Source organism: Abrus precatorius, unplaced genomic scaffold, assembly GCF_003935025.1.
Source record: "Abrus precatorius isolate BTA unplaced genomic scaffold, Abrus_2018 Scaffold9, whole genome shotgun sequence".
In the NCBI taxonomy this organism is placed as follows: Eukaryota; Viridiplantae; Streptophyta; class Magnoliopsida; order Fabales; family Fabaceae; genus Abrus; species Abrus precatorius.
The window spans coordinates 28,557,205-28,581,681 of record NW_020874439.1 but is presented as its reverse complement, the minus strand read 5'-3'; the positions used below and the strand labels follow the sequence as shown (position 1 = coordinate 28,581,681).

At 32.7% G+C, this 24,477-nt stretch overlaps 3 protein-coding genes across 3 annotated transcripts; 2 read left to right on the top strand and 1 right to left on the bottom strand.

Annotated features, from left to right (window-relative positions):
- Positions 1-2,109: 2,109 nt before the first annotated feature.
- On the top strand, positions 2,110-9,938 carry LOC113849221 (protein transport protein SEC16B homolog). The gene is made up of 13 exons (XM_027478965.1): positions 2,110-4,245; positions 4,332-4,652; positions 5,375-5,503; positions 5,586-5,708; positions 5,846-6,013; positions 6,160-6,285; positions 6,368-6,502; positions 6,924-7,051; positions 7,124-7,232; positions 7,310-7,627; positions 7,735-7,863; positions 7,964-8,253; positions 8,708-9,938. The coding sequence occupies exons 1-13, from the start codon at positions 2,590-2,592 to the stop codon at positions 9,231-9,233; spliced, it is 4,158 nt and encodes a 1,385-aa protein (XP_027334766.1). The 5' UTR covers positions 2,110-2,589; the 3' UTR covers positions 9,234-9,938.
- Positions 9,939-15,347: 5,409 nt separating this feature from the next.
- LOC113851332 (40S ribosomal protein S30) lies at positions 15,348-16,104 on the top strand. Its single transcript, XM_027481794.1, has 3 exons — positions 15,348-15,403; positions 15,497-15,634; positions 15,829-16,104. The coding sequence occupies exons 1-3, from the start codon at positions 15,400-15,402 to the stop codon at positions 15,873-15,875; spliced, it is 189 nt and encodes a 62-aa protein (XP_027337595.1). The 5' UTR covers positions 15,348-15,399; the 3' UTR covers positions 15,876-16,104.
- Positions 16,105-17,348: 1,244 nt separating this feature from the next.
- On the bottom strand, positions 17,349-24,477 carry LOC113848956 (asparagine--tRNA ligase, chloroplastic/mitochondrial). Its single transcript, XM_027478409.1, has 15 exons — positions 23,995-24,477; positions 23,814-23,882; positions 23,618-23,728; positions 23,267-23,371; positions 22,298-22,435; positions 21,357-21,437; positions 21,169-21,246; positions 20,976-21,044; positions 20,741-20,815; positions 20,526-20,609; positions 20,319-20,405; positions 19,793-19,888; positions 19,234-19,308; positions 18,790-18,916; positions 17,349-17,927 (listed from the first exon to the last, which is right to left on the bottom strand). The coding sequence occupies exons 1-15, from the start codon at positions 24,328-24,330 to the stop codon at positions 17,812-17,814; spliced, it is 1,647 nt and encodes a 548-aa protein (XP_027334210.1). The 5' UTR covers positions 24,331-24,477; the 3' UTR covers positions 17,349-17,811.

The window sequence follows — 24,477 nt, the reverse complement described above, 5'->3', positions numbered from 1 at the left end:
GGTTTAATTTAGGATAGGTAACTCACGTTAGGGTTATTAGATTACTTTTATTTCTTAGCAATTATCATTCTACTTAACGTTGATAGGATGAGCACAATAAACAATTTCCTTACCATTTTGTTAAATTTTGAATGAACTCGAGCCCAAAAATTCCTATACCTTGATCTTGAATTTTTATCCAATTTTTCATCGGTTGTTTTGGGATAGTTAGAAATATTTGGAAGATCCTTCGAGAATAAAGGTTTTAAATTTAACATTATCTTAAAGAAAAATAATAATAAAAACAACCGTTGTGCCGATTTATCGGCAAATCATGGCCACTCTCTATCATTGGGATATCACTGTTATGATAGGAGCATACCAGCATTCAGACCATTTTATTAGGGAATATATGTAGGGTGTTCCTTTTCCTCGTACGTCAAAAATTTTTTATTCTGTTATTGAGCTTTAACTTCTTTGCATGCATATAAAAATTAATAATTTTATATAAAATAATAATTTACCTAAAAAAAGCAATAGTATTTAAAGTAGCTAGAGTTTATTTGAAAAAAAATTATAAACATTTTATAAAAAATAGCTTATGACTGTTATAAGTTATTTAAAATTTATTTTAATAAATTTAATTATTAAAATTATAACATAAATTATTATTTACAAAATTGAATAAGCACTTACATAAGTTATATAGTTAAATGCATTTTAAATATAGTATTAATGATGATAAAAAGGTTAAAAAATAAATAATTAAAAGAAGTTTTAAGTCAAATTAGTAATGCTTGATGATAAAATAAAATATAAATGATAAATGATATTTTATTAAATTGAATAATTTTAAATAATATATTATGTGCAAGTTGTTCTAAATTGACTTGAATATTAATCAAAATTTACCCTAACAAGTTAGGTTTAAACACAACATAAATGCGACTTTCTCATTTAAGAGGTAAAATTTAAATTCAAAATATTCCAGTAAATAATAAATTAAAAGATGAGATCAAGTTCTAAATACCTCTAGTAATTATTACGTTATACATGCATGGTAGGTAATAGTCCAATGGAGTATCTCTTATTAATATTTAATATTAATTATTACAATTAGGATTACAATTCTTAAGAGCGTGGAGACATTTTTTCCTCTTTGGATAGAGGAAGACATAAGATTTTAGAATAAAAGAAAATATTAAATCATATAATATCAAACTGAAAATCTAAGCTTGAGCGTTGAGTAGAGTTCAATATATCTTTTAAAACATAGTTAGAACAAAAAAACTTTTAATCAATAAAATTTCTATGCATTGTATGAGTGCTTAAAATTTAAAATATTAAATATTTATTTTAATTTTTTAATTAAAATAATTTAAAAATATATTAAAACAAGACATGTAATTTATTCAAAAAAGAAATATACTTTAATTAAATTAAATAAATAAAAATTAATAATAAAAAAAGTAAATACTCAATACAAGAAAGTTATATAATTTAACAAAAATACAAATAATTTGAAAAATGAAAATAAGATTTTTAATATAAAAATAAACGAAAACAACCACATTGAATATTTGCTGTCAGATACAGGTGGAATCATTAGTTTAATTTAGTAGTTTCAAGCTTTCAATTATTCAACTGGTATTGATAAGTTAATAATAACAGGGATGAAAGTTAAACTAGTTATGGCATTTCCTATTAACAAACAGAGAATAAAAATTCTTCCAATTATATATTACTCAATTATCTTTCTAAATTTTTGGGGTCATTTTCTACAGTTTAGGAGTTTGACCATAATACCCTGTCCTATGACACATGCAACGGCTGCAACTAAATACCGGATGTGGAAGTTGCTGTTGCATGCAAATACACGTACTCGTTTTTGCTTCTTTCAAAACACATAATAACTGCATTATTTATTTATAGGTAAATGATAATTGCATTATACATATCTGGCCGTAAAATGTAAAAAAAAAATAAAATATATATATATATATATATATATATATATATATATATATAAAGAAAAACCAGAGAAATGTGAATAAAATAAAACAATGATAAAAACAAAAATAATCTAAAATTGAAAAAACGTCGTAGTTGTGTTCTTGGTAGTAGGTGGCGTGGTGCGAAATCGAGGGCTTTCCTCTGTTTGCTGACTCGCTCTCTCTCCCTCTCTCTCTCTCTCTCTTCTCTTTTGTTTTTTCTCTCTCTTATTCTCTGTTAATTCTGAAAATGGATCTCTAACGCAACTTCATTTTTTTATGTTTTTTTTTCTGCTCCGCGGCACAAAACGCTGCCTTTGAATGAGAACGAAAGTTTGCAGATTCCGGGTAATGTTTTTTTTTTTTAATTTTTTAATTTCTTCGTGGTTTTTGGATTGCGTGAATTTCGAATTTCCAGATCCTATTTCTGTTTCGGTGGTTTGCGTTTACAACTCGAGGTAAGGGTTGAGAGAACGGTGGCTTTTTCGAACTTGGATCTCGACGTTTGGAATCATAGGAGATGAAGTAAGGGATTGTTTGGGCGTAATTTTTAATATTTCCCGGCGAATTGATTATCAAAATTTTCCTGTCGATCGAGAAGGGTTAGGGTTTTGGCGTGATGGCTTCGAATCCTCCATTTCATGTGGAGGATCAGACGGATGAGGATTTCTTTGATAAACTGGTTGAGGATGATATTGAGCCTGTTAAGTCTGGCAATGATGATGAAGGCCATGATTCTGATGACGTTAAAGCTTTCGCGAGTCTAGGTATTAGTGATGATTCTGGGGAAAGTGGGATTGAGATGAAACGGGAAGAAGAGGAAGAGGGTGGTGTGAAATTGGACGGCGGAAATGCACAAGAGGGGAGTTTTTTGGTGCCCTCTAGTTCATTTGAATGTGATAGTGCAATGGATCATGGTGATCGTGGGACGAAATCGGAGATTACATCGAGTTTGACTGTGAGCAAGAGCAATGGGATGACTGATTCAGGGGTTAAGGAGGTGGATTGGAATTCTTTTTATGCTGATTCAAATGGAGATGTTGGGTTTGGATCATATTCTGATTTTTTCAGTGATTTGGGAGATCAATCTGGCAAAACATATCATGATTCTAATACTGAGGTGAAAACTGGTAATGAAATTCCAAATGATGGGCTGAATTCCTCTGCTAATCATGTGCAATATCAAGAGGATCAAGGTTATGATGCATCTCTGGGAAATAGCACAGATGGGCAAGATCTTAGTAGCGGTCCGTATTGGGAGAATCTTTATCCTGGCTGGAAGTATGACCACAGCACTGGACAATGGTATCAAGTAGATGACCATAATGCATCAATTGGTACTCAGGGAAGCTCTGAAGCCAATACGGCTGTGGATTGGACAGCTGCTTCTGATATGAAAGCGGAGGTCTCTTATATGCAGCAAACTGCTCAGTCTGTTTCTGGAACATTAGTTGAAACTGGCTCAACTGAAAGTGTATCAAGCTGGAATCAGGTTTCACAAGGGAATGGTGGGTATCCAGAACATATGGTTTTTGATCCTCAGTATCCTGGTTGGTATTATGACACAATTGCCCAAGAATGGCGGTTGTTGGAGACTTATAATTCATCTATTCAATCAGCTGTTCAGGGACTTGAAAATGGACATGCTTCTACTAGTACTCTTTCGCAAAATGTTAACAATTTGTATAGAGAGTATGGCCAAGCTGGCAATTATGGGACGCAGGGCGTTGGTAGTCAGGTTGCAAATAACAGCTGGAGTGGTTCATATGGTGTTAACCATCAGCAGGGTTTGGACACTCACACATCTGACACTTTAACTAAAAGTGGGGATGGTGCAACTACTGGTGGAAACCAGCAATTTGAACATTCTTTTGGTACAAGTATTTCTGTCAATAAAAATCAGCTAAATACTTCTAGCTCCTTTGGAACAGTTGCATTGTACAATAAAGTGAACCATGATCACGGTTTGGCAAATGGAACTCTTGAACCGCAAAACTTTGCCCCTAGTGGGCATGTTGTTCAACATTTTAATTATTCAAATACGCAGTTTGATGAACGAAAAAAATATTTAGATGAATATGCCGAAAGTCAGAAGCCCTTCAGTTACTCCCAGGCCCAGCAATCATTTCAGGGTGGGAATCAGTATTCTTATGCCCCTCATGTTGGAAGATCATCAGCTGGACGTCCTCCTCATGCCTTAGTAACCTTTGGGTTTGGTGGAAAACTCATTGTAATGAAGGATTCTACTTTTTCAAACTCATCATATGGAAGCCAGGTTAAATCTTGATTCATGTTTTCAGTTTTGAGTGATGCTTCATTTGGTTTTTGCAATGATTAACACAGCTTCACTTTTATCTGAAGACTGCTGTGCAAGGTTCTGTTTCTGTGTTAAACTTGATGGAAGTTGTCAAGGGAAACATCAATTCTTCCAGCATTGGGAATGGCACTGGTGATTATTTTCATGCTCTCTGCCAGCAATCATTCCCAGGTCCATTGGTTGGTGGGAGTGTTGGAAGTAAAGAGCTGTACAAATGGATAGATGAGAGGATTGCACACTGCAGATTAGCTGACATGGATTATAAGAAAGGTGAAAGGTTGAGACTCCTTCTCTCCTTGCTTAGAATAGCTTGTCAACATTATGGAAAACTACGTTCTCCATTTGGTACAGACACCATACTAAGAGTAAGTTAAACATATTATTTTCTGTCTATATGACTGTTCATTGAATTTTCCATAATTTGCAAGATAGATAAAAGTTCTGTTAAGAACTGCTCTGTGCATTAAATTAATTTCAACATTATTAAGTGTTAATTCTTAATGTTATCTTATCAATTTTCATCATTGCATTTATTGGATCTCTAGTGCTCGAACTTTTATGTTTGCTACCTTTGAAGTTTCTTTAATGCTTCTGTAGATGACATCTGCACCTTTGTTTCCCTTGATTTTTTAATTGCCGCTTTTTTTAGTAGTTTATAAAAGTGTAATTGCTTTTCAAAATGACTGCAATGCCATATTCTCTTCCTTGGTTCAAAAGGTCATTCTTGTGATCAATTATGTCAACCTTAATTATCATTCATATTTCTTTAGGTTGACAAGGAAACAGATGTTAGAGGGTGTGATATCTTCTGTACCTACTTTAGCACAAGAAGAACTTTATGGATTTAAGAGGTCCAAATAGGGCTTAGGAAGTATTCAGACAAACTGCAGATTTTTTTTATTGATGATCTATATGGCTGCTGAACGTCATGGGATTATTTAGGTTGACGTGTAAAAAATATGATCCACCTACTTTACTTATCATGCTCAATTGATAGTTTGGATTTAATAGTATTAGTGCATTAATTCTATTCCCTGATGGCATCACTTCCAGATTTGGTTACCTACTGGGTTTGTATTTGATACAGGAAAATGATACTCCCGAGTCAGCAGTTGCAAAGCTTTTTGCATCTGCCAAGATGAGTGGCAAGGAGTTCACTCAGTATGGTGAACTAAGCCACTGCCTCCAAAATTTGCCTTCTGAAGCACAAATGCTGGTGTGTATTCAGTTAACTCCTGACCAAACCTTCTCTGAAATTTTTAAATATGCATCTTTTACTGATTTGTATTCCAATCTAGACAACTGCTTCAGAGGTACAAAACCTTCTTGTCTCTGGAAAAAAGAAGGAGGCTTTGCAGTGTGCACAAGAAGGTCAGTTGTGGGGACCTGCACTTGTTCTTGCTTCACGACTTGGTGATCAGGTCAGCTGTCATTTTTTTAGTGAATACTGTGAACTACTGATTCTTGAAATGTCTGAACTAGACTGTCCCTTATGTGTCCTAAGTCCTTTTTCATCTGCCTTTGTTGGGTAATAATTTAGCACATTTTTGTACTGCAGTTCTATGTCGATACAGTGAAGCAAATGGCACTTCGTCAGCTGGTTTTAGGGTCACCTCTGCGTACACTATGCCTTCTAATCGCTGGGCAACCAGCTGAAGTTTTCTCTTCTGATAGCTCAGTTAGTGGAGATCCTAGAGCTTTTAATATGCCTCAGCAGCCTACACAGGTGATCTCAGTAGGATAAACTGATAAACCATGCAAGAGTTGTGCAATTCAGACGTTTTCTTACTTCCAAGTTTCAATATTGCAAAGGTTATTGGTTTTTCATTTGACTTGGAAGCTCATGCCTTTATTGTTGCCTTGCAACTTCAGTTGGGATCTAATGGCATGCTTGATGATTGGGAGGAGAATTTGGCTGTTATAACTGCAAACAGAACCAAAGATGATGAGCTTGTAATTATTCATCTTGGTGATTGCTTATGGAAGGAGAGAAGTGAGGTATAGTTCTTAATCTATATTTTCCACTGTTCAATGTTTTTTGTAGATTTCTATTTTGTTTCTGACTTGAGACTTATTATAGATCATTGCTGCACACATCTGCTATTTAGTTGCTGAAGCAAACTTTGGGTCATACTCAGATAGTGCAAGGCTCTGTCTTGTAGGAGCTGATCATTGGAAATTTCCTCGAACTTATGCTAGTCCAGAGGCTATCCAGGTGCTCTGAAATCTCTTTATCCCTTAGGTTGCTTCTTGCACAAAATTTGGTGGTTCTATTGCATTTGCATGAGCATGTTTGGGGTCTATATGTAACACCTGTCTCTCTCTGACTTTTATTGTTCCGATTTGCTTAATTGGCTGGAATTTTACAAGGTTCAAACTTCGATCTTTCATTACATGCTTAAGAAGATTGCATGTATTTTATCTTACTCCTTAATCATTGGTTTATCAACAAAGGAATGCGACATTTTTTAAGCATTGTGTTCTGTAAGGTTTTTAAATAACCTGTCTACGTGATGTACTTGTGCCTTAGCATCTCTGTCTCTTAAAAAATGTAATGTTTAATATGATTCAATTTTTTGTATGATGCGTTAGTGGAACCACTCAAAACTTATCTTACCTGATGGTTACTTGAACAGATGACTGAGTTATACGAATATGCAAAGGTGCTTGGAAACTCTCAGTTTATTTTGCTTCCATTTCAGCCATATAAGCTCATATACGCATATATGCTAGCTGAATTGGGAAAGGTTTCAGACTCATTAAAGTAAGTTTGTAGAATATTGTTTGTGATATTATGCTTTCTGTATTCTGCCTTATTGTTATTATGTGACTTCAGGTACTGCCAGGCAGTACTGAAATCCTTAAAAACTGGTCGCGCACCAGAGGTAGAAACATGGAAACAGTTGGTATTTTCTCTTGAGGAGAGGATTAGAACCCACCAACAGGTACTTCCTTGTCTTTATTGAGTTTTCACTATTTTGATAGTTTTGTTATTTATCCTCATGTTTCATAATGTGTTCAGGGTGGGTATACTGCAAATTTGGCTCCTGCAAAATTAGTGGGCAAATTGCTCAACTTTTTTGATAGTACTGCACACCGAGTTGTTGGTGGTTTACCACCACCTGCTCCATCATCATCTCAAGGAGTTTTGCATGGAAATGGACAACATTACCAGCCTACAACAAACAGAGTATCCAATAGCCAATCAACAATGGCCATGTCATCCTTGGTTCCATCTGCTTCAATGGAACCCATCAGTGATTGGACAGCGGACAGTAATAGGACGACAAAGCCTAATAGAAGTGTTTCAGAGCCAGACTTTAGTAGAAGTCCCCGACAGGTGTGTGACTACTGTCAAGGGTCTACTTTGAAAATTTTCAGCTTCATGTTCCTGGTTGAGATTTTTGTTGTATTTATTGGAAAAAAAATTTGTTTGATTCATCACAGGGAGCCTCACCTGATGCACAAGGAAAAGCATCAGTATCAGGAGGCACATCTCGCTTTTCTTTTGGTTTTGGCTCACAACTTTTGCAAAAGACAGTGGGGCTAGTCTTGAGACCTCGCCCTGGCCGACAGGTATTATTATTTGTTTTATATTCCACTCTTTTTTTTTCTCCTTTCAACTGTGCTTCTGACTGTGCCAATTCAAATGGTTCTTATTCTGCTCTATATGAAGGCTAAATTGGGTGAAAAAAACAAGTTCTATTATGATGAAAAACTGAAAAGATGGGTAGAGGAAGGTGCTGAACCTCCTCCTGAAGAAACTGCACTGCCGCCACCTCCAACTACTGCTGCTTTCCCGAATGGTTCAATTGATTACAACTTGAAATCTGCATTGAAGAATGAAAGACCACCTTCTAATGAGGGCTCTGATTTATCAAGTTCTGAACTTACTCCAGGGATTCCACCAATACCACCTAGCACAAATCAATTCTCTGCTCGTGGCCGCTTTGGTGTTCGATCAAGGTAAGATACTTTTTCATTCTTCTTATGATTGTGTTGTTGGAACTCAAGTGAAGTTCAACTTTAATTAGTGCAGTAGTTGTCAATTGTCAGCTTTCAAGCATTGTAAAGTGGACCTCCTTTTTATTACTCCATTTGGTTATAAATTTTGAAGCAAGAAGAGCTGTTCTTAAAATGTTGAACTAGCATGATAGCTGAGTCTTTAGGTGTGTAATTTACTTTCATCAGGGCTGACTAGAGTTATAAAGTGGAGGGTAGACATTGTTTCTAGGCCTAATTAAAAAATATATACTAGAAATATCAAATATAGAAAATAAATTAGGAAGAACATATGGTGCTGGCTCTTATATGCAGCCAGATCCTTTTTCCAGAAACAAGAGTTCTTATTGATAATCTCAATCATTGTCAGCATCTGAAAAGCAGATCAATTTGATGAAACATTTGATGGTCTATACAGATATGTTGATACATTCAACCAAGGTGGTGGAAGCTCTGCAAACTTGTTTCAGTCACCATCTGTTCCATCTGTAAAATCTGCCCTTGCTGCCAATCCAAAGTTTTTTATTCCTGCTCCTGCACCATCATCCAATGAGCAGGCAATGGAGGCTATAGCAGAAAGTAATCAAGAAGATAGTTTAACTAATGAAATTCCTTCAACGTCTTCTAGGAATGATTGGTCATACCAATCCCCTCAGCCCCCATCAGCAGCGACCAGGCAAAGGTTTCCAAGTATGAGTAATATCTCAATCCCTGAAGCAATGACGGATGGCAGTAACTCTCATTTGCCTCATTCACGACGAACAGCTTCATGGGGTGGGGATATTGGCAATATATTTAGTCCCACAGAAATGGGTGAAATTAAGCCTCTTGGTGAAGCTTTGGGAATGCCACCGACAACATTTATACCAGATGAATTTTCTTTAAGGCATACACCAACGAAGAGTGGGAGTTTTGGAGAAGATCTTCACGAGGTCAAACTTTGAGCAGATAACTAAGCTGTAAATATCAAATTTTGTTTATGGTTGTCAGAGTAGTTGGGTCGTCCCTGCCTCATTTCTCTGAAGTACGAAATGATGATACACATCAGTTGAAGTTCATAAAGAGACCAAAGTCCCTGGGCCCCTTTTCTCCCCACCCCTTATTTTACTATAAATGCCGAGGGAGTTGACACTTTTCACCGTTTATGGCTCGAGGAACTGATGTCTTTTAGCAAGGGATAGACTGCGTAGGTGAGTAGTACAACTCATTTGTTCATTTTATTAAACAAGAAAACACGAAATGTCCCTCGAGGAAAAGAAGCCTCAAAGATAAAGGCAAAAGAATAGAATATGGAATTTGTGAAATATAAGTTTTGTTCTTTTGTAATTGTTTCAGTTATGAAATGGAATATAATTTAACGATAATTGTAATGGTTTGTCAAGGCAATCTTACTTGGTAGAAATATAAATAATGCTGAGGGTTGCATAACCTGCACTTGCCTGCCTGTAATTTTATTTTCTTTGACTGTTGGAAAAGGATTGAAGTTATATATAATGGGTTTGGTTGGAAGAGAATGAAGAGGGGAAGGGGAGAGGAGATTGTTTCAGTTTTATCTTATTTGGTTTAGAAACTTGAGGGGAGAGAAGAGGAAATGAAGGGGTCAAAATTTCTTCTATATTGGAGAGATTTTTTTTAATGGAATATTGGAGAGATTTAGAGGAAAAACAAAATGATTTCTGATTTTTGAATTATATTGATTAAATTGTTCTAAAATTTTATTTTATCTTGCATTTCTTCATTAATAATTATGGCGGTATAATAGTATATTATTCATATTTTTCTTTCCTTTTCCTGACAAACTAAAAAAAGAGATCCTTCTTTTTCTTTCAATTTTAAATTAAATCAAATAAGCGATCTTTCCTTTTCATTTCCGCCTTTTTTCTTCCATTCTATTAAAACCTCTTTCCTTCCTTTTCTTCATTTGAACCAAATGTAAACTACAAATGAGTATTCAATGAATCAATTTAAAGATTTGGAAGAATCCACATGTTGTCGCAAGCACAGGTCATGAGGTGAAATTTATATCGATCACTAGACAAAATGTTCTTCTGAGTGTTTTATTTTTTACTTATTCCATTCCAAAATAAGTATTTGCTAGCATTGTATTCAAAAACATTTGGTACTTTTTTTTTTGTTCAGTTGTATTTCTTGCTTTAAATTAATGTTTAATATTTTTTTTTCTTTTTCTTTTTCTTTAAAGAGATAAAGCATTAATAGCTTAAGCATCTAAAAAGGGTAATTTAGTCATATGGTTTTTCTCTTTACATTTTAAGAAAAAATTCACTTTTTAATAACATTCTAAAGTAACACTTATTTCAAAACTGAAGAAGTATGCTTAAATCTTTTTATAAAGAATAACAAGTTGAAGGAATCATTTGTCACGATAAAGTAACATTTTTAACATATTATTTTTAATGATTGAACTACTTTTAAAAATTTTAATATTTGAGTTTAAATACTTATTTGATTCCTGTATAAAGTTTGTTTTTTTATTCAGTTCCTATAAAAAAACGTTTGTCAACAAATCTTTAAATGAAAAACGGTATTTTCAAAATAGGTTATAACAATATTATGCTTTATTTAAACATTTTTATTTTTATCCTTATAAATATTATTAAATATTTTTTCATTATAGTTCTTATACATAATAAAGTTTTCATTATAGTCCTCCAAAAAATTTAAACTAATTTAAACTACATGAATCAAACTATAAAGAACGCGTTATGTATAAGGATTAAAATGAAAAAAAAGTATCAAATATAGAGAGGTAAAAATGAAATATGTCGTCAAAATAAATTGAAAGATTTTATGATGATTCTCGTTTAAGTTACAAAAGTTAATTTATTAACTTTAAATAATATATCTATACATTAATGTGGTTAATAAAATTGTTATAAAAAGTTGGTGTTTGCTAGTTTAGTAAAAAAAATTTATGTTATACTCTTGGTATATTTAAGAAATTATTTAAAAATTTATTGAAAGATAAAACTTACATTCAATACTTTAAAATGACAGTTTACTTTAACTAAAATTAATTGATGTTTATCTTTAAAATTGATATCATCCTTTCAAAATACCTTTATTAAGTTGGTTAGAGTTAAAATTTAATTTTAATTAGAGACCAATACTTACAAGGATTAGGTTTAACCATAAATTTTAGCAGCCTATCAGATAAAGGAACAATACTAAAATAGGGCTATCACTACTTTCTCAAATGAAAAAAAAAACGGCTTTAACATTTAAAAATTAATTAACATTTTCTTATTGTAATCTTTCAAAATGTATAAAAGCTAAAATATTTTTTACTTAAATCTTAAACGTCATATTATCATAATAATCTTCACAACTACGTTAAATTACAATAATATTGTTTAAAATCATTTAATCATATTTTTTTTAGACAATAACTAATTTTTTAATGATAGACAATCTTATTTGAGGCAAACAAAATTACTATAGACAGCATAATTTTTTTCCAAATATTTAATATAGTTGTTTTTACTAAAACTTAAATTTAAGAATCATTAAATTATATCTTATAGTTTACTTTTAATTATTATAATACTTTTTAACTTGGTGTTTGATGATTTTCTTTTACTTTTATATACATTTTTTTTTATTTTAGTTCTTTTATAAAACATATTTTCTTTATTTTAATTCTTATAATTGACTTTTTTCCATATAAGGGCTAAAATAAAATTTGTAAAGATAAAATACATATGTAAATATGAGATAATGATTTTGTAACGAAAGTTAATATCAGGGACTATTTTAAAAATATATTTTTATTGAAAGATTTATTTAAATCTTATATTTATTTTAAAGTAAAATTAGTCTTTTATCTTCTAATTTCATAGATTTTGATTTAATTATTCAACTTTTATTTATTTATTTTTGTTCTCAAATTTATTTATTTATTTTGTGTTAATACTTTTTATAATCTTTGTTACATAATTTAATAAAAACATTCTATGTAGCGAGCTAAAGTGATTTAAATAATGTTAACTAGTCCTATCGAAACTTTTTAATTAGAAAGTCATCTTCATACATGTTTGATATCCATCTTTTTTCTTTCTCCTTCTGAAAAAACTAATGAAACTTACAAAATTATAATCAACTCTTATATTTTCGTTAATCACAAAACAAATCATTCATGCAAGAAATTGGTCCATTTTGCAGCGAAAAAATCATCCAAAGTCTAGTGAACCAAAGGCCATAGAAGAGTCCATAAACAAGAGATTCTCATTTTCCACTTCCAACTCCTCGTGATAATCATTAAAGTCTCATAAACCAAAGGTCACGAAAGAGTTCATAACCAAAGGATCCTTGTTCTGCACTTCTTGCTCCTAACAATAACACACACTTCTTGACAAATAAGTCTCATCTCTTCCATCACCATTATTCTTAGTCATACACAGAATCACCACCCTTCAAAAATTCTCTTTTTTCTTCCCTCTTCAACTCTCTTTCTTCAATTTCCAATCTAAAACATTGATTTTATTTCTCATGCCTTCTCCACGATTCCCCTAAGACGCTTCATTTTCCTTAAACCCGATCAACTACGACAATCGAGCATAGTTATAGTAAGTTCATCACTGCAATCACTGTACAACTCCAATCCCACTGCAACTTAGCGCAAATTTTGCTTCTCAGTGTTGTTCCTAATCTCCACAATTCATCTTGCTAAACTCAAATTCTCTAAGTTGTTGTTACCATTGACAAAAGAACAAGCAAAATTGCAATCAGAGAAAGCATAGAACAACGTTATGGCATTGCACATGCTCATGCTTGTGCTTAGGGTCCCCATCACGAGTAGGAATGGAGCGTGCATTGTGTCGTCATTGTTGGCACGTCAAAGTTAGTATGAAACCCTAACTCATACAAGAAGACACAATTATACTTTAATTTCAAATAAAAAGTTAAGTTGGACTACTTTACTGTTTAGGTCACTTCACAGCCATATATAATATTTCTGATAGCTAAAGTAACAAAGCTAAGAAAAAGAATCAATTTGAAAAAAAAAAAAAACTTTGAGAACAAAAATAAATAAATAAAAAGTTAAAAAACTAAATTGAAATCTACTTTAAAATTAAAGGATGAAAAATTTAATTTTATTTGATTTTAAAGAAAATAATAAAAAATATTAAATATAATGTGTTGCTAGTATCATAAAAAAAATCTTTCTAGTATTTGAATTTAAGTTCGAACATTTCAATAACTATCTTTTATCAATTTACTTGCATTTGCAAAGCTAGCTACCCAAGACAAGACTTAAGCCTCTTCATGAAAACCTTAAAGATTTAGTCTGAGTTTATTTAACATTAATTTTAAAATGGGATAAATGATATTTTAGTCTCTATACAAAATACACTTTTGTAATTTAATCATAATAGATACAAATTTTATATATTACTATATATACAAAAATTTATTTTTTATTTTATTTCTACCATTATTGTATGTTCTAATGATATTATCTCTCTCATAAGTATCAAACAGTTATCTAACATAATAAGTGTAAATTATCTTTTAATCCTTATACAAGACATTATTTTGTAATTTAGTCTTCATAGGTAAGAGAATTTGCATATTAGTTCTTAGAAAACTTATTTTCAACTTTGTCCTTATCATTAGTGATATTTTTATATTAGTATCAAGTGAATTTTCTCATTAATTTTGGAGTATTTTGAATTCTTCAAAAAAAATTCATTTTTTATTTCAATCTATTTAATTCATGACATCAAATTTTATTATACAAGGTAATACATTTTTGCTTTAATTATGTGTAAGTACTATTCTAAAAAAAATTCATATTTTGATTTGTCATTACATGAGTATCACTTCAAACATTTTTATCTCACCTATCATTATTTATCTGCTCAATTTTATCTCATAACAATAATTATCTATTATTTTATCATTCTTATCTCAATGCTATTTTTTTAAAATAATTAATTTGTGATTATAGAAATAAATAAAAATGATGATGAGAGTGATGATTTAAAGGGTAATTTTGATTTTCTTACAAATATATCAAAGATACAAAGGAAGAAAGCTATTCATTTTGGGCACATATCAGGGAGGCATAGCCGAGCTTCGAGATATTGGGATGAAAATTATATGAGAAAGAATGAAAAATAAAGTTATACTCATATAGAAATGAATTAAAATATGAAATTAGATGAAAAAAATTATATGAAACAAAATTTGAGACTTATTTGAAGAATCTGAAATGTCACTCCAAAAATAAAAAAAAAATATCACTTGACATCGATATAAAAATGTTAAAAATAAAATTAAAACTAAATTTTTGTATAAAGATTGATATATAATTTTTTTTATTTATAGGAACTAAATTTTAAAAGAAGTCTTCTACAAGAGTTAAAAAATATTTTAAACATGTGTTGAATAGTTGATAAAATTAAAAATAATTTTTCATATATGTAAAAATTAAATGATATTAAAAAACTATTATATAATACAAAATATCATCTATCCCTTTAAAAATTCTAATAAATGCTCAACTTCAAATAAAAGTTAATGCAAAATTATTTGACTCTAAAATCACTTTTTTTGTTACTTCGATTCTAGGAATTCATATCCCTATGATATCTTTTTTGTAATTTTTTCTTAAAAGGTTTTTGAAAAAGCATACAAATATTTTTAATAAAATGGTTTATAATTTTTATTTTTCAGTCTATTTTAATAAATTTTTTAATATAACTTATAAGAAAAAATATTCTAAGAAATTTTACTATCAAATTTATAGGATCAGGCACTCAGTTTATTAAATAAATTCTTATTAAGTTGTATTATTAAATGTGGTTAATCTTTTTGCATTTTGTTAATAGTCAAATTATAAATAAAAAGAAGAGACTACATGCATGTTTGTTAAAATCTCAAGTTACACTGTAAAAGAACCCTGTTTTGTTTTTCTTTTTTGTCAAACAGGGTTATACAACGTATCCTAATATATTTGAAGGCCCATCTTAGCCCACAACCTTCAACTCTATCAATACAAATAGAACATCTCTCTCGCAAGTAGGGTTTTTACTTGCAGCCGCTGCAACTGAACAAAGCGAAGAGAGAGAGAAGCAGCAATTCATCAAAATGGGTGAGTCACGTTATAACTCTCAATAAATAGGAATTGGTAATTTTTCAGTGCTTCTTCTGCATACGATATGAAATTGCTATGTTTGAATTGCAGGTAAGGTTCACGGATCTCTTGCCCGTGCGGGGAAAGTGAGAGGGCAAACCCCCAAAGTGGCAAAGCAAGACAAGAAGAAGAAGCCACGTGGCCGCGCTCACAAGCGAATGCAATACAATCGCCGATTCGTCACAGCCGGTAACTCCATCATTCTTCCCCTTTTCGTTTGAGACCTATATACCCACATTGTTCAACTTCCCTACTTCTTTTCGTTTTTCTACCCAAAAATCTAATTTTGTTGTGTTAGAATGGTCGAGCTAGTGAATTTCTTGCTATTATGATGTCGGTTTTTAAAATTTTGATTTTTTTTCCTTGGTTTTGTGTGATTGTAGTGGTGGGATTCGGAAAGAAGCGTGGACCAAACTCGTCTGAGAAGTGAGGAAGATGCCTGGATGATGGTTTTTGTTAGTTTGCGATATGTATTACTTGTTTTGATTTGGTCGATGAACCGAAGCTGCGATAGTTTTGATTAGGGTTTTCAATGAACTAGTTGTTTTGCCAGTTAATATTAAACTATATGTTTCTTCCTTGCAAACAATTGTGCAAGAGTCTCTTCTAAGCGCAAGATTGTCATGTTTTTTTAATTAGAAATAGGGTTTGCAAATGACATATGGGGAATACCCAGCTTAATAATTAAAATTACTACAGTATGTTTTAGCTATTGCAAGCTGTTGGTGCGATTTCCAGTACTTGATTACTATCACACACAACCACTATGTTCATCATATTCATTCCCCCTCCCAATAATGTTGAAAGTAACTGGTCTGTATTCTCAAACTATAACACAGATACCACTTTGCCAAGGAAATGTTACTTAATAAGAGCATGAGGTCTTTTTGTTTCCAATTCCTGCATTTTACTTGTTAGTTAAAATTTTTATTTTGCAAAATGAAATAAAAATTAAAATAAGTTGACGGTGGTGTAATTGTAGTTGTAAAGAAGAAATGAAAGTAGATGTGTTCTCAAACTAAAACATAACATGCCTACACTTTAGGATCATATAATGTGCTTTGTTAAAGATGGTTTTATGCAATGGTCTGCATATTTTAATGGCTGTGTTACAAGCTGTTGGACCAGTGATGGACTCGCGGGAAAGGTGTACCTTAGTGAACTGAATTCATCACAATACAGATCATGATATCGCAAATAACCTTATATTACTCCCTTCAACGATTAATACTTGAAGCTACAGTATGAAAAGATATCGGATCAACATTAAGAATTGGTATCAAACCAATAAACCATGAACTAAAGCTTTTATTGGTCAGTGATCAGTTTGTTTTAAAAGCAATGCATGAAGCCTTACCTTGTATCAAATTTGTCCCAACCTATACTCGGGCTTTAACCCTTCGTGAGCTTCATGTGAAATCAATTTATGACCTTCAAAAGTGACGATGATTTTGGAGTATTGATGTTACTACTAAGCCTAACCCGAGTGAGGCAGTGCTCTGAAATTGTGGCTCATATATTAGAAGCAAGTAGTACAGAAGACAAGGTCTTTAAAGAGTTGTCACATGTCAGCAATTCAAAATCCTATTCTGATAAGTACTCTGCCAGTACTAGTTGTATATAAAGGCACCATCGACATATTTTCTTATTAATTTGTAACTTTCGATAACTTTAAAGTGAATTGCTCAAATAATTTTATCCATTTATCTACAAAAACAAGAATGATATCCATTAATTTTATATTAACAACGCTTATCAAATTAATAAGGCATTTAGTCAAAACGTTTATCAATTCCATATGGAATAAGTTGTAATTCAACGGAAAATGTTGAATTTTGTTTTTTTTTTTAGCGTAAGTAACTAGTCAAAACATTCATCTTGAACATTTGCAGAAGCATTTTAGAACAGAATTTAAACTAGAACATTTATTTGTAATATAATTGGCTTCATTCAACCTCATTACACTGCATTATTGAATTTATTAAAAAGTACATGCTTCATCATGTGAATGACAGTAATTATTTTAATTTATCATTAAGATCAAATTTCTTTTTCGGTCTCAGCAGTACCAGTAAATTGCCGTTATAGGTTGTCCTACATCACCAATATCCGATACAAATTTGATACTTACATGGTTGGATATTTGACTGCAACCTTCATACAAATGAGATAAGGTAAATATGCTCTGGAAACGCCATCATATTGCCGCAACATGGTATTCTACATAGTTCATGATATATAGACACTTCAAATAGAAGCGCTGCTTTCTTTTTCAAATAATAAGAAAAGGACGGCAAGAGACTTTATTGTCCAAAAATGCAGTTTGAATCGTAAAAATGAATTTAGACTCCTTATATCTGCAAGGTCTAAAACTCAGCCGAGCCAGGTGTTCGAGGAAAAGGAATCACGTCTCTTATATTGTCCATTCCTGTTGCAAATTGGACAAGTCTTTCGAAGCCCAAACCAAAGCCTGCATGAGGTACTGCACTCAAGAAGACACTATCAAGTCAATATCACGAGTTAAAAGTAAAAACAAGAATAAACACCTAAATTAGTGCTATGAAGAATGGAATCACCATGTTATTCTTTCAAGATTTCTGTTAACAAATTAATTCCTCAAAGCAATGCTTGTCTTTATAGAGGATTAAAATAGTGACGCAAACATAAGTATGAATTCAGTAACTGTTTAATATTTACTAATTTGACAACAAATATCCAGTGAACTAATGCAGTGACAATGGAAGGCCAATTTAAGTGTTTTCTCAATAAAGAATGGGACCAAACATTGCACAGGGCTTGCAAATTATTCACCAGCTGCATCAGCATGCATAAATTCGGTGTATAAACCAACTAATTACGTAGGATAAAAACAGCATCTCGTTTAGGCCTTCCACAGTGGACAAGTGGTTTACAACCGGTCTTCTTGTATTTCCTATTCCTTAAAATAAAGCTTTCTTTTTTATAACCCAAAAAAAAAAATTGACGCACATTAATTTATTTGGGTGGAGAGGTAACATGTGCACACTACCTCTGCTCTTCAAAAAGCCAGCATTACTTTAGATTTGCTTTCCACAAAAGATCAGTATCTGCACAAGCTCCACATATATGCAGAGCTCATGCAAAAAGTTCAAACTTGACAATATTGTAGAGAATTTGGAAAATATGACAGTAATTTTAGGTGCGTCAAAGTGGGGAATGAGACAGTTCAAATAGAAGAGAAAGAAAGGTGGTTAGCAAAAGAAAAGAGTATTTTTTGAAAAGGTTTTATGACTTAAACAGTGTTGCTCAAAATTTTTATTACAGGGAACTTAAGGTAAGAGGCTTAAAAGAGAGAGACATCTGACCTGAACCATAACGACGCAAATCAAGATACCACCAATATGCATCCTTATTCAGCTTTAAATCATCTAAACGAGCCTCTAGATACTCAAGCCGTTCTTCTCTTTGGCTTCCACCAATAAGTTCACCAATCTAACAGAGACAACATATTACAAGGACACATACATAGTTTTGCATTGTCCAAAATTAAAAAACATATTACTGGTATATTATATGATCAAAAGACTTCACCAGCTCTGGATCATTGAACTGTATACCTAAGAACTCCCATGACACCCCATCAGACAAGCATCCCTGTCCCCAGCTTAAAAGCAGTATTCTGACACAAAGTAGGTTCTTTTCTTTTTTCCATGTATTATTGAACCTAAACCACTACTCTTTTGGACAATACTGAAAATTTGCTATACACAAACACTACTTGATCGCAATAATAAAGAAATACAAGTTACCTTCGGAACCAACATATCCATGGCTGCAACTGTCCTTCCATCATCATTCTGTCTCATATAGAATGCCTTAATATCCTGAAAATATCAAATTCAACTACTTCAGTACAGTTAATCTTTCTCTCTCCCTCCCTCTGTGTGTGTGTGTGTGGAAGCATATTAAGAGGAGTGTTAGAAATAAATCTTGATCATTGGTTATATCATGTGACTTTTTAAGTGGTGGCCTTTCAGTAGCTTCTACACCATAAAGAAATAAAAGACTGAAAAAAGCAGAAGGTAAATTTGCATTTATTTTTCCTTTCATTTTTACATTTTATGAGAAGGGGGAGCTAAGCAGAAGAAAAATAGTTTGGAAGAATGTTACTTATACTCTATTTTCTCAGCCACTTCTCTTATATTTTGCAGATTTTACATCTTGCCTCCCAAGGTCAAACGTTATTGCCAATTCCTTTACAATGTCACCCATTATAAAAAATATTTACAATGCCAACCCCTAATGTCATCCATATGCCATGAAGTGAACATAGTGATGTCCAGAAGATGAGGGGGAAAAGTAACATGCCTTTGGATAGTCTCTGATTATCACAGGGCATCCGTTAAATGCCTCTTCAGTTATATAACGCTCATGTTCACTCTGCAGATCACAACCCCATTTCACCTATGAAGCCAAACAGAAAAACATGTCAAATACAAACAAAGGGAAGCACCTAACAAATATAAAATTATAAAGCTAATGCAATAATGACAATAAAATCTTGAGTCATTAGTTTGGGCTAGCTACAAGGATCAATCAACATCAGGAATAGTATTTGTAACAGAGTGAATGAAATGCAGGCTAGAAATGGAGAGGGAATGTCCAAAGGACGGGGGGAGCAAACAAAAGAGAAGTTACAAATCCTCTGGGTACATTTGATTTCCTTAAAAATGAAGATTATACAGCACAAAAATACCTACTTACAAGCTTGATTTTAAAAAATGGTTGTGGGATTGGGACAGAACAAAACAAAAGATGAAGCTCAGGACAAAAGCAACTGCACATTCAACAGTTTTATTGAAAATGAAAAAAAAAAAAAGAATTATTGAGTTACCGGGAACTCAAACTTCTTATTTGTCCGTGACAGCAGATCAATTGCTTCAGTGTAGGTTATTTGTACAACATCTTTATCTGCTACATCCTTTTTATAATGACAAAAAAAATTCAAAGACAGAAGATCATTCTAGTGATTAGAATTAAGATATATAGGTATAAATCAGATAAAGGAAAATAATATGATGGTTACACTGAGAACTCATACACTCAAGCGATCAATGATTCCCTTGTCAATCCACGTGTTGAAAAATTCCATGTCTTCCTTGCAGTTATCAAGGACGTATCTTATCTTCAAGAAACAAATTCATGAAACACACAATCTTTAATATGAATAAAAATTATAAAAACAAGCTTTGCAAAAAAAAAAAAAAAAAACTTAAGATCGCAGCAACTTTATATTAGTTCTAGAAGGTAACGTACTACAAACTGAAGATAAGCAGTTGCACAAGCCATGTCATCATTTAGATCAGCAAATGCAAGCTCCGGTTCAATCATCTGAATAAACAAGAAGATACCCCTCCTTTGGTCATTGTTCCATTATACAATCATCATAATAACTAATAAGAAATACTATGAAACTCCGTAACAAAAGGAATTTATATTTGGACTTCCTATGCACTCAAATTGAGCAAACAACAAAAAATAAGTTACAGACCCAAAATTCAGCCAAGTGCCTAGAAGTATTAGAATTTTCTGCTCGAAATGTTGGACCAAATGTATACACCTGTATAAGTACAAGATCAAAAGTTTATTTCAATTGCCAATTCTAGAATACTATATTTTAAAGAAAACAGAAACAACTATAAAAAATTATGAGAAAAAAGAAAAAGAGAAGGTGACGTATGTACATCAGAAAGAGCAGTAGCATAAGTTTCAGCATTGAGTTGACCTGAAACAGTTAAGAATGCTGGTTTTCCAAAGAAGTCCTGATGCACAGAATGCTTCTAGTTATCACATAACATATAATAACCACTTTGCAGACTTCTTGATTATTGACAACTTATAGCAAAAGATTAGGGACATAAATCTGACTCACTTGTGACCAGTCAATTAATCTGTCATTCATTTTTGGAATAGCATCCACAGGAGAATCAATAGTATCTTGAGAACTTGGGATCTATAAATTCAAGGAGAAAAATATAAAACCAAATGCTTAATAAGACAAGAAATCAGTGCTAATATTTGTGAAGATTTATAACATTATCCTTGTACCATTTTTTAATTATGGAAAATTAACTTCCTTGGTTGAGGAAAAAAATTATAAAAGGTTACTATTACAAAGTAATAAACTCTGGATAACCTATAGAAATTTAAAGATACAGTTCAAAAAATAGAAATAATAAAGAATTCATATAAATGCTGACTTCATAAGATTTGTTGGTTTTGCATTCTTTCAAAGTATTGACTATTTTCCAGGCAAGAGTGACTACATCAAAGAAAACATTAGGAAAAACCATCACAAGATGCTTAGCTCCAACTAGTTTTCCTAAAAGTTTTGTTTCTGATACAGTTCAGTGATGTTGATTGATCCATGTGGCTGATTGCACATAATGAGATGAGTTTTGGTTGTTGTTGCTATAGCTAAATTGATAATAATTAACCGGTGTTTGTCAAGCCAAAGAGCACCATCCATAGAAGTTCTCTCCTGCTTCAGAATCTAAGCTAAAATTAGAACTTCTGCGGTTCTCCCACAGCCTAAAAGTACAGGATAATGTGACATCCTCTTTTATAGGTTTTAGTTCACTCTACTGTGAATAACACAAGTTATTTTGTTGTCTATTTCATAGTAATTTGGAATGCAGGACTGCTTCCCCCACAAGCACGGATTTTGTAACAATCTTTCTCCTTATGAGATTTTTTGGTGGTGCAGGGAAAGAGTAAAGATTTGAGTCTCGAGGTATTCAACGGTCATCAAAAACATAAATTTCATTAAAAATATTCATACAAAGGGGAAGTAGTTCATGGAACTGTGAATACCAAGGTAGTAACACAAAACTGTTCTCCCGCTCCCTCACAATCTGAAGCTGTGATGATAGGACTTGTGACCCATACAAACCCATTTTCTTGGAAGAACTTGTGTGTAGCATATAACAATGCATTCCTAACCCTTGCAACCTGAATTCATTTTGCACCATAAAAAGAAAATGATAATATTAAAAAAAATAAGGTCATTTCCCAAGAGAAAAATAGTAACAGAACTTACATGAGTTGATAAATTAGTCAAAACTTTATACATAAAGAAGTACATTGAAAGTCAAAAACATCATACATAAGAAAAGATAGGGGGAAGGAAATTAAGAGCCAGCAACTAAAAAGTCCACTGTCCCTATATGAATACACTGCATAAACCTATGAAGATGATAAAAACTGATTGTGTGGCCACAAGGTAGATAAATTGCAAAAGCTACAAAGTAGCTGCATTGGATTTAATTGATAAGGTGGTAATTCAAATTTTTTTGTGGTTGGTTTTAAGCATTTAAATCGTTACTTATAACTCCTACCAGTTTAAGATACGCTAAAACTAGTTAGGTCAGATTATTTTTTTGTACTCGGTGTGAGGCATGCAATCAACACCCATCATCTCACCAATTATTACATGTTCATATTCCCAATATGATAAATAGTTTCTTTTCCAATAAAAGTTTATGACTTTTAGTTGCTTATCCTCAATCCTAAGGGTTGAGTTAACATTTTCCATCATAAAGTGCAACCAATTTTTTGCTCATAAAGAAATTCTTCATGATGAATGACAAGAAACCATCTGCATATTCAATTGTCTAGAAATTGGCATCACATTACAGGATAGAGTAAAAACAAGAATATTAGAAGAATTTCAAGACAAAAAAATTTAAACTAAAGCAGATTAATAAATTGTTACTTTTTCCATATTGCATTAAAGGCATAAACAGGCAAGGTAAATAATATGCTAAGAAAAGGAAACCATACAGCACCGAAAGTATTTGTCCTTGCACGAAGATGTGCTTTTGTTCTTAGAAATTCCCTGCTGACTCTTTTCTTTTGAATCGGAAAGGAGGGATCACTTTTGCCAATCTATACATGCAAGTCCAAATTTTTGCATGAGCCAGCTTGAAGTTAAAGTAAAAGATTCAAACGAAACAACTTGGAAACACGTGACGTCTCTAATGACAGGACAACAAAGGGAAAAAAAACAAAATCAAATATAAACATTAGTCTCGAAAAAAAAAAAAAAATGGTGGTATCATACGATATCTTATCTTAGAGAACAACATGGCAAGACCTTGACTCGTTGAGACATAAGAATGAAGAAGCACTAACCAATACTATTTTGTTAACCTTCAATTCCATTTTCTGCTTCGATCCTTGGCTCTCCACCGCAACTCCTTGCACCCATACAGAGGCACCAGTAGTAACCGAGCCAGATTCTACCTAGTAATAAGTTCCAATGCTCGAAGACAGAGAAAGAGAGAGAGAGAGAGAAGCTAAAACAACAAAATAGCAAAGGTAAGCATACCTGATCATAACCTTCAGCCTCCGAATTCAACACACATTGCATATTGGAAAGACACGAACCATCGTTAACCTAGACACAACGAACAAATTACTCAATCAATAACACAATTAATCTCCATCTAAGTACGAATTCATGCGCACATTTAGATAATTGCAAGGAAATGAGACAGAGGTGATGTAACCTCAATGAAGGTGACGCTACTCTGAATGCGAAGGGTACGGACCCAACCTTGGACGACGAGGTTGCGACCGAGCATGTGGACGCCATCACCTTCTTTGATTTCAGAAACCCTAAGCTTCTTCCGGAACCGTGAGACTTTGTTGTCGGCGGAGCGAAGGGTTGCGGTGCAGAAGGAGCGGCGAGAGGAGAAGGGAGAAAGAGGGAGAAAGAGAGGTTGGTTATAGTTGTAGAGTGAGAGATAAGTAAGGGTTGCTGCATAAGGTGGTTTTAAACGGAGGTGCCTTGTTGCTATTGCTAATGAAATTGCTTTTGCAACGCCGAAGCCAACGCTACCCATTTGCTGTTTCTTGGCGGCTGGCGCTGTTGCTCACCACCACACCCTACTCACTCTCCGACAACCGTTATATCCGTTGAGTTCTCGGCACCTAAAGGCTAGAACCCAGCTCCTACTCCTCCACTCTTTCTTCTTTTTTTCGGTCTTTCT

Coding starts and splice junctions, on each gene's coding strand:
- LOC113849221 (XM_027478965.1), top strand. CDS start 2,590: ATGGCTTCGAATCCTCCATTTCATGTGGAGGATCAGACGGATGAGGAT. Junction 4,653..5,374: donor GTACAGACACCATACTAAGA/GTAAGTTAAACA, acceptor TATTTGATACAG/GAAAATGATACTCCCGAGTC. Junction 8,254..8,707: donor CGCTTTGGTGTTCGATCAAG/GTAAGATACTTT, acceptor TGGTCTATACAG/ATATGTTGATACATTCAACC.
- LOC113851332 (XM_027481794.1), top strand. Junction 15,635..15,828: donor TCGCCGATTCGTCACAGCCG/GTAACTCCATCA, acceptor GTGTGATTGTAG/TGGTGGGATTCGGAAAGAAG.
- LOC113848956 (XM_027478409.1), bottom strand. CDS start 24,330: ATGGGTAGCGTTGGCTTCGGCGTTGCAAAAGCAATTTCATTAGCAATA. Junction 20,610..20,740: donor CTGCTTATCTTCAGTTTGTA/GTACGTTACCTT, acceptor TGTTTCTTGAAG/ATAAGATACGTCCTTGATAA. Junction 18,917..19,233: donor TGGATATGTTGGTTCCGAAG/GTAACTTGTATT, acceptor TGTCTCTGTTAG/ATTGGTGAACTTATTGGTGG.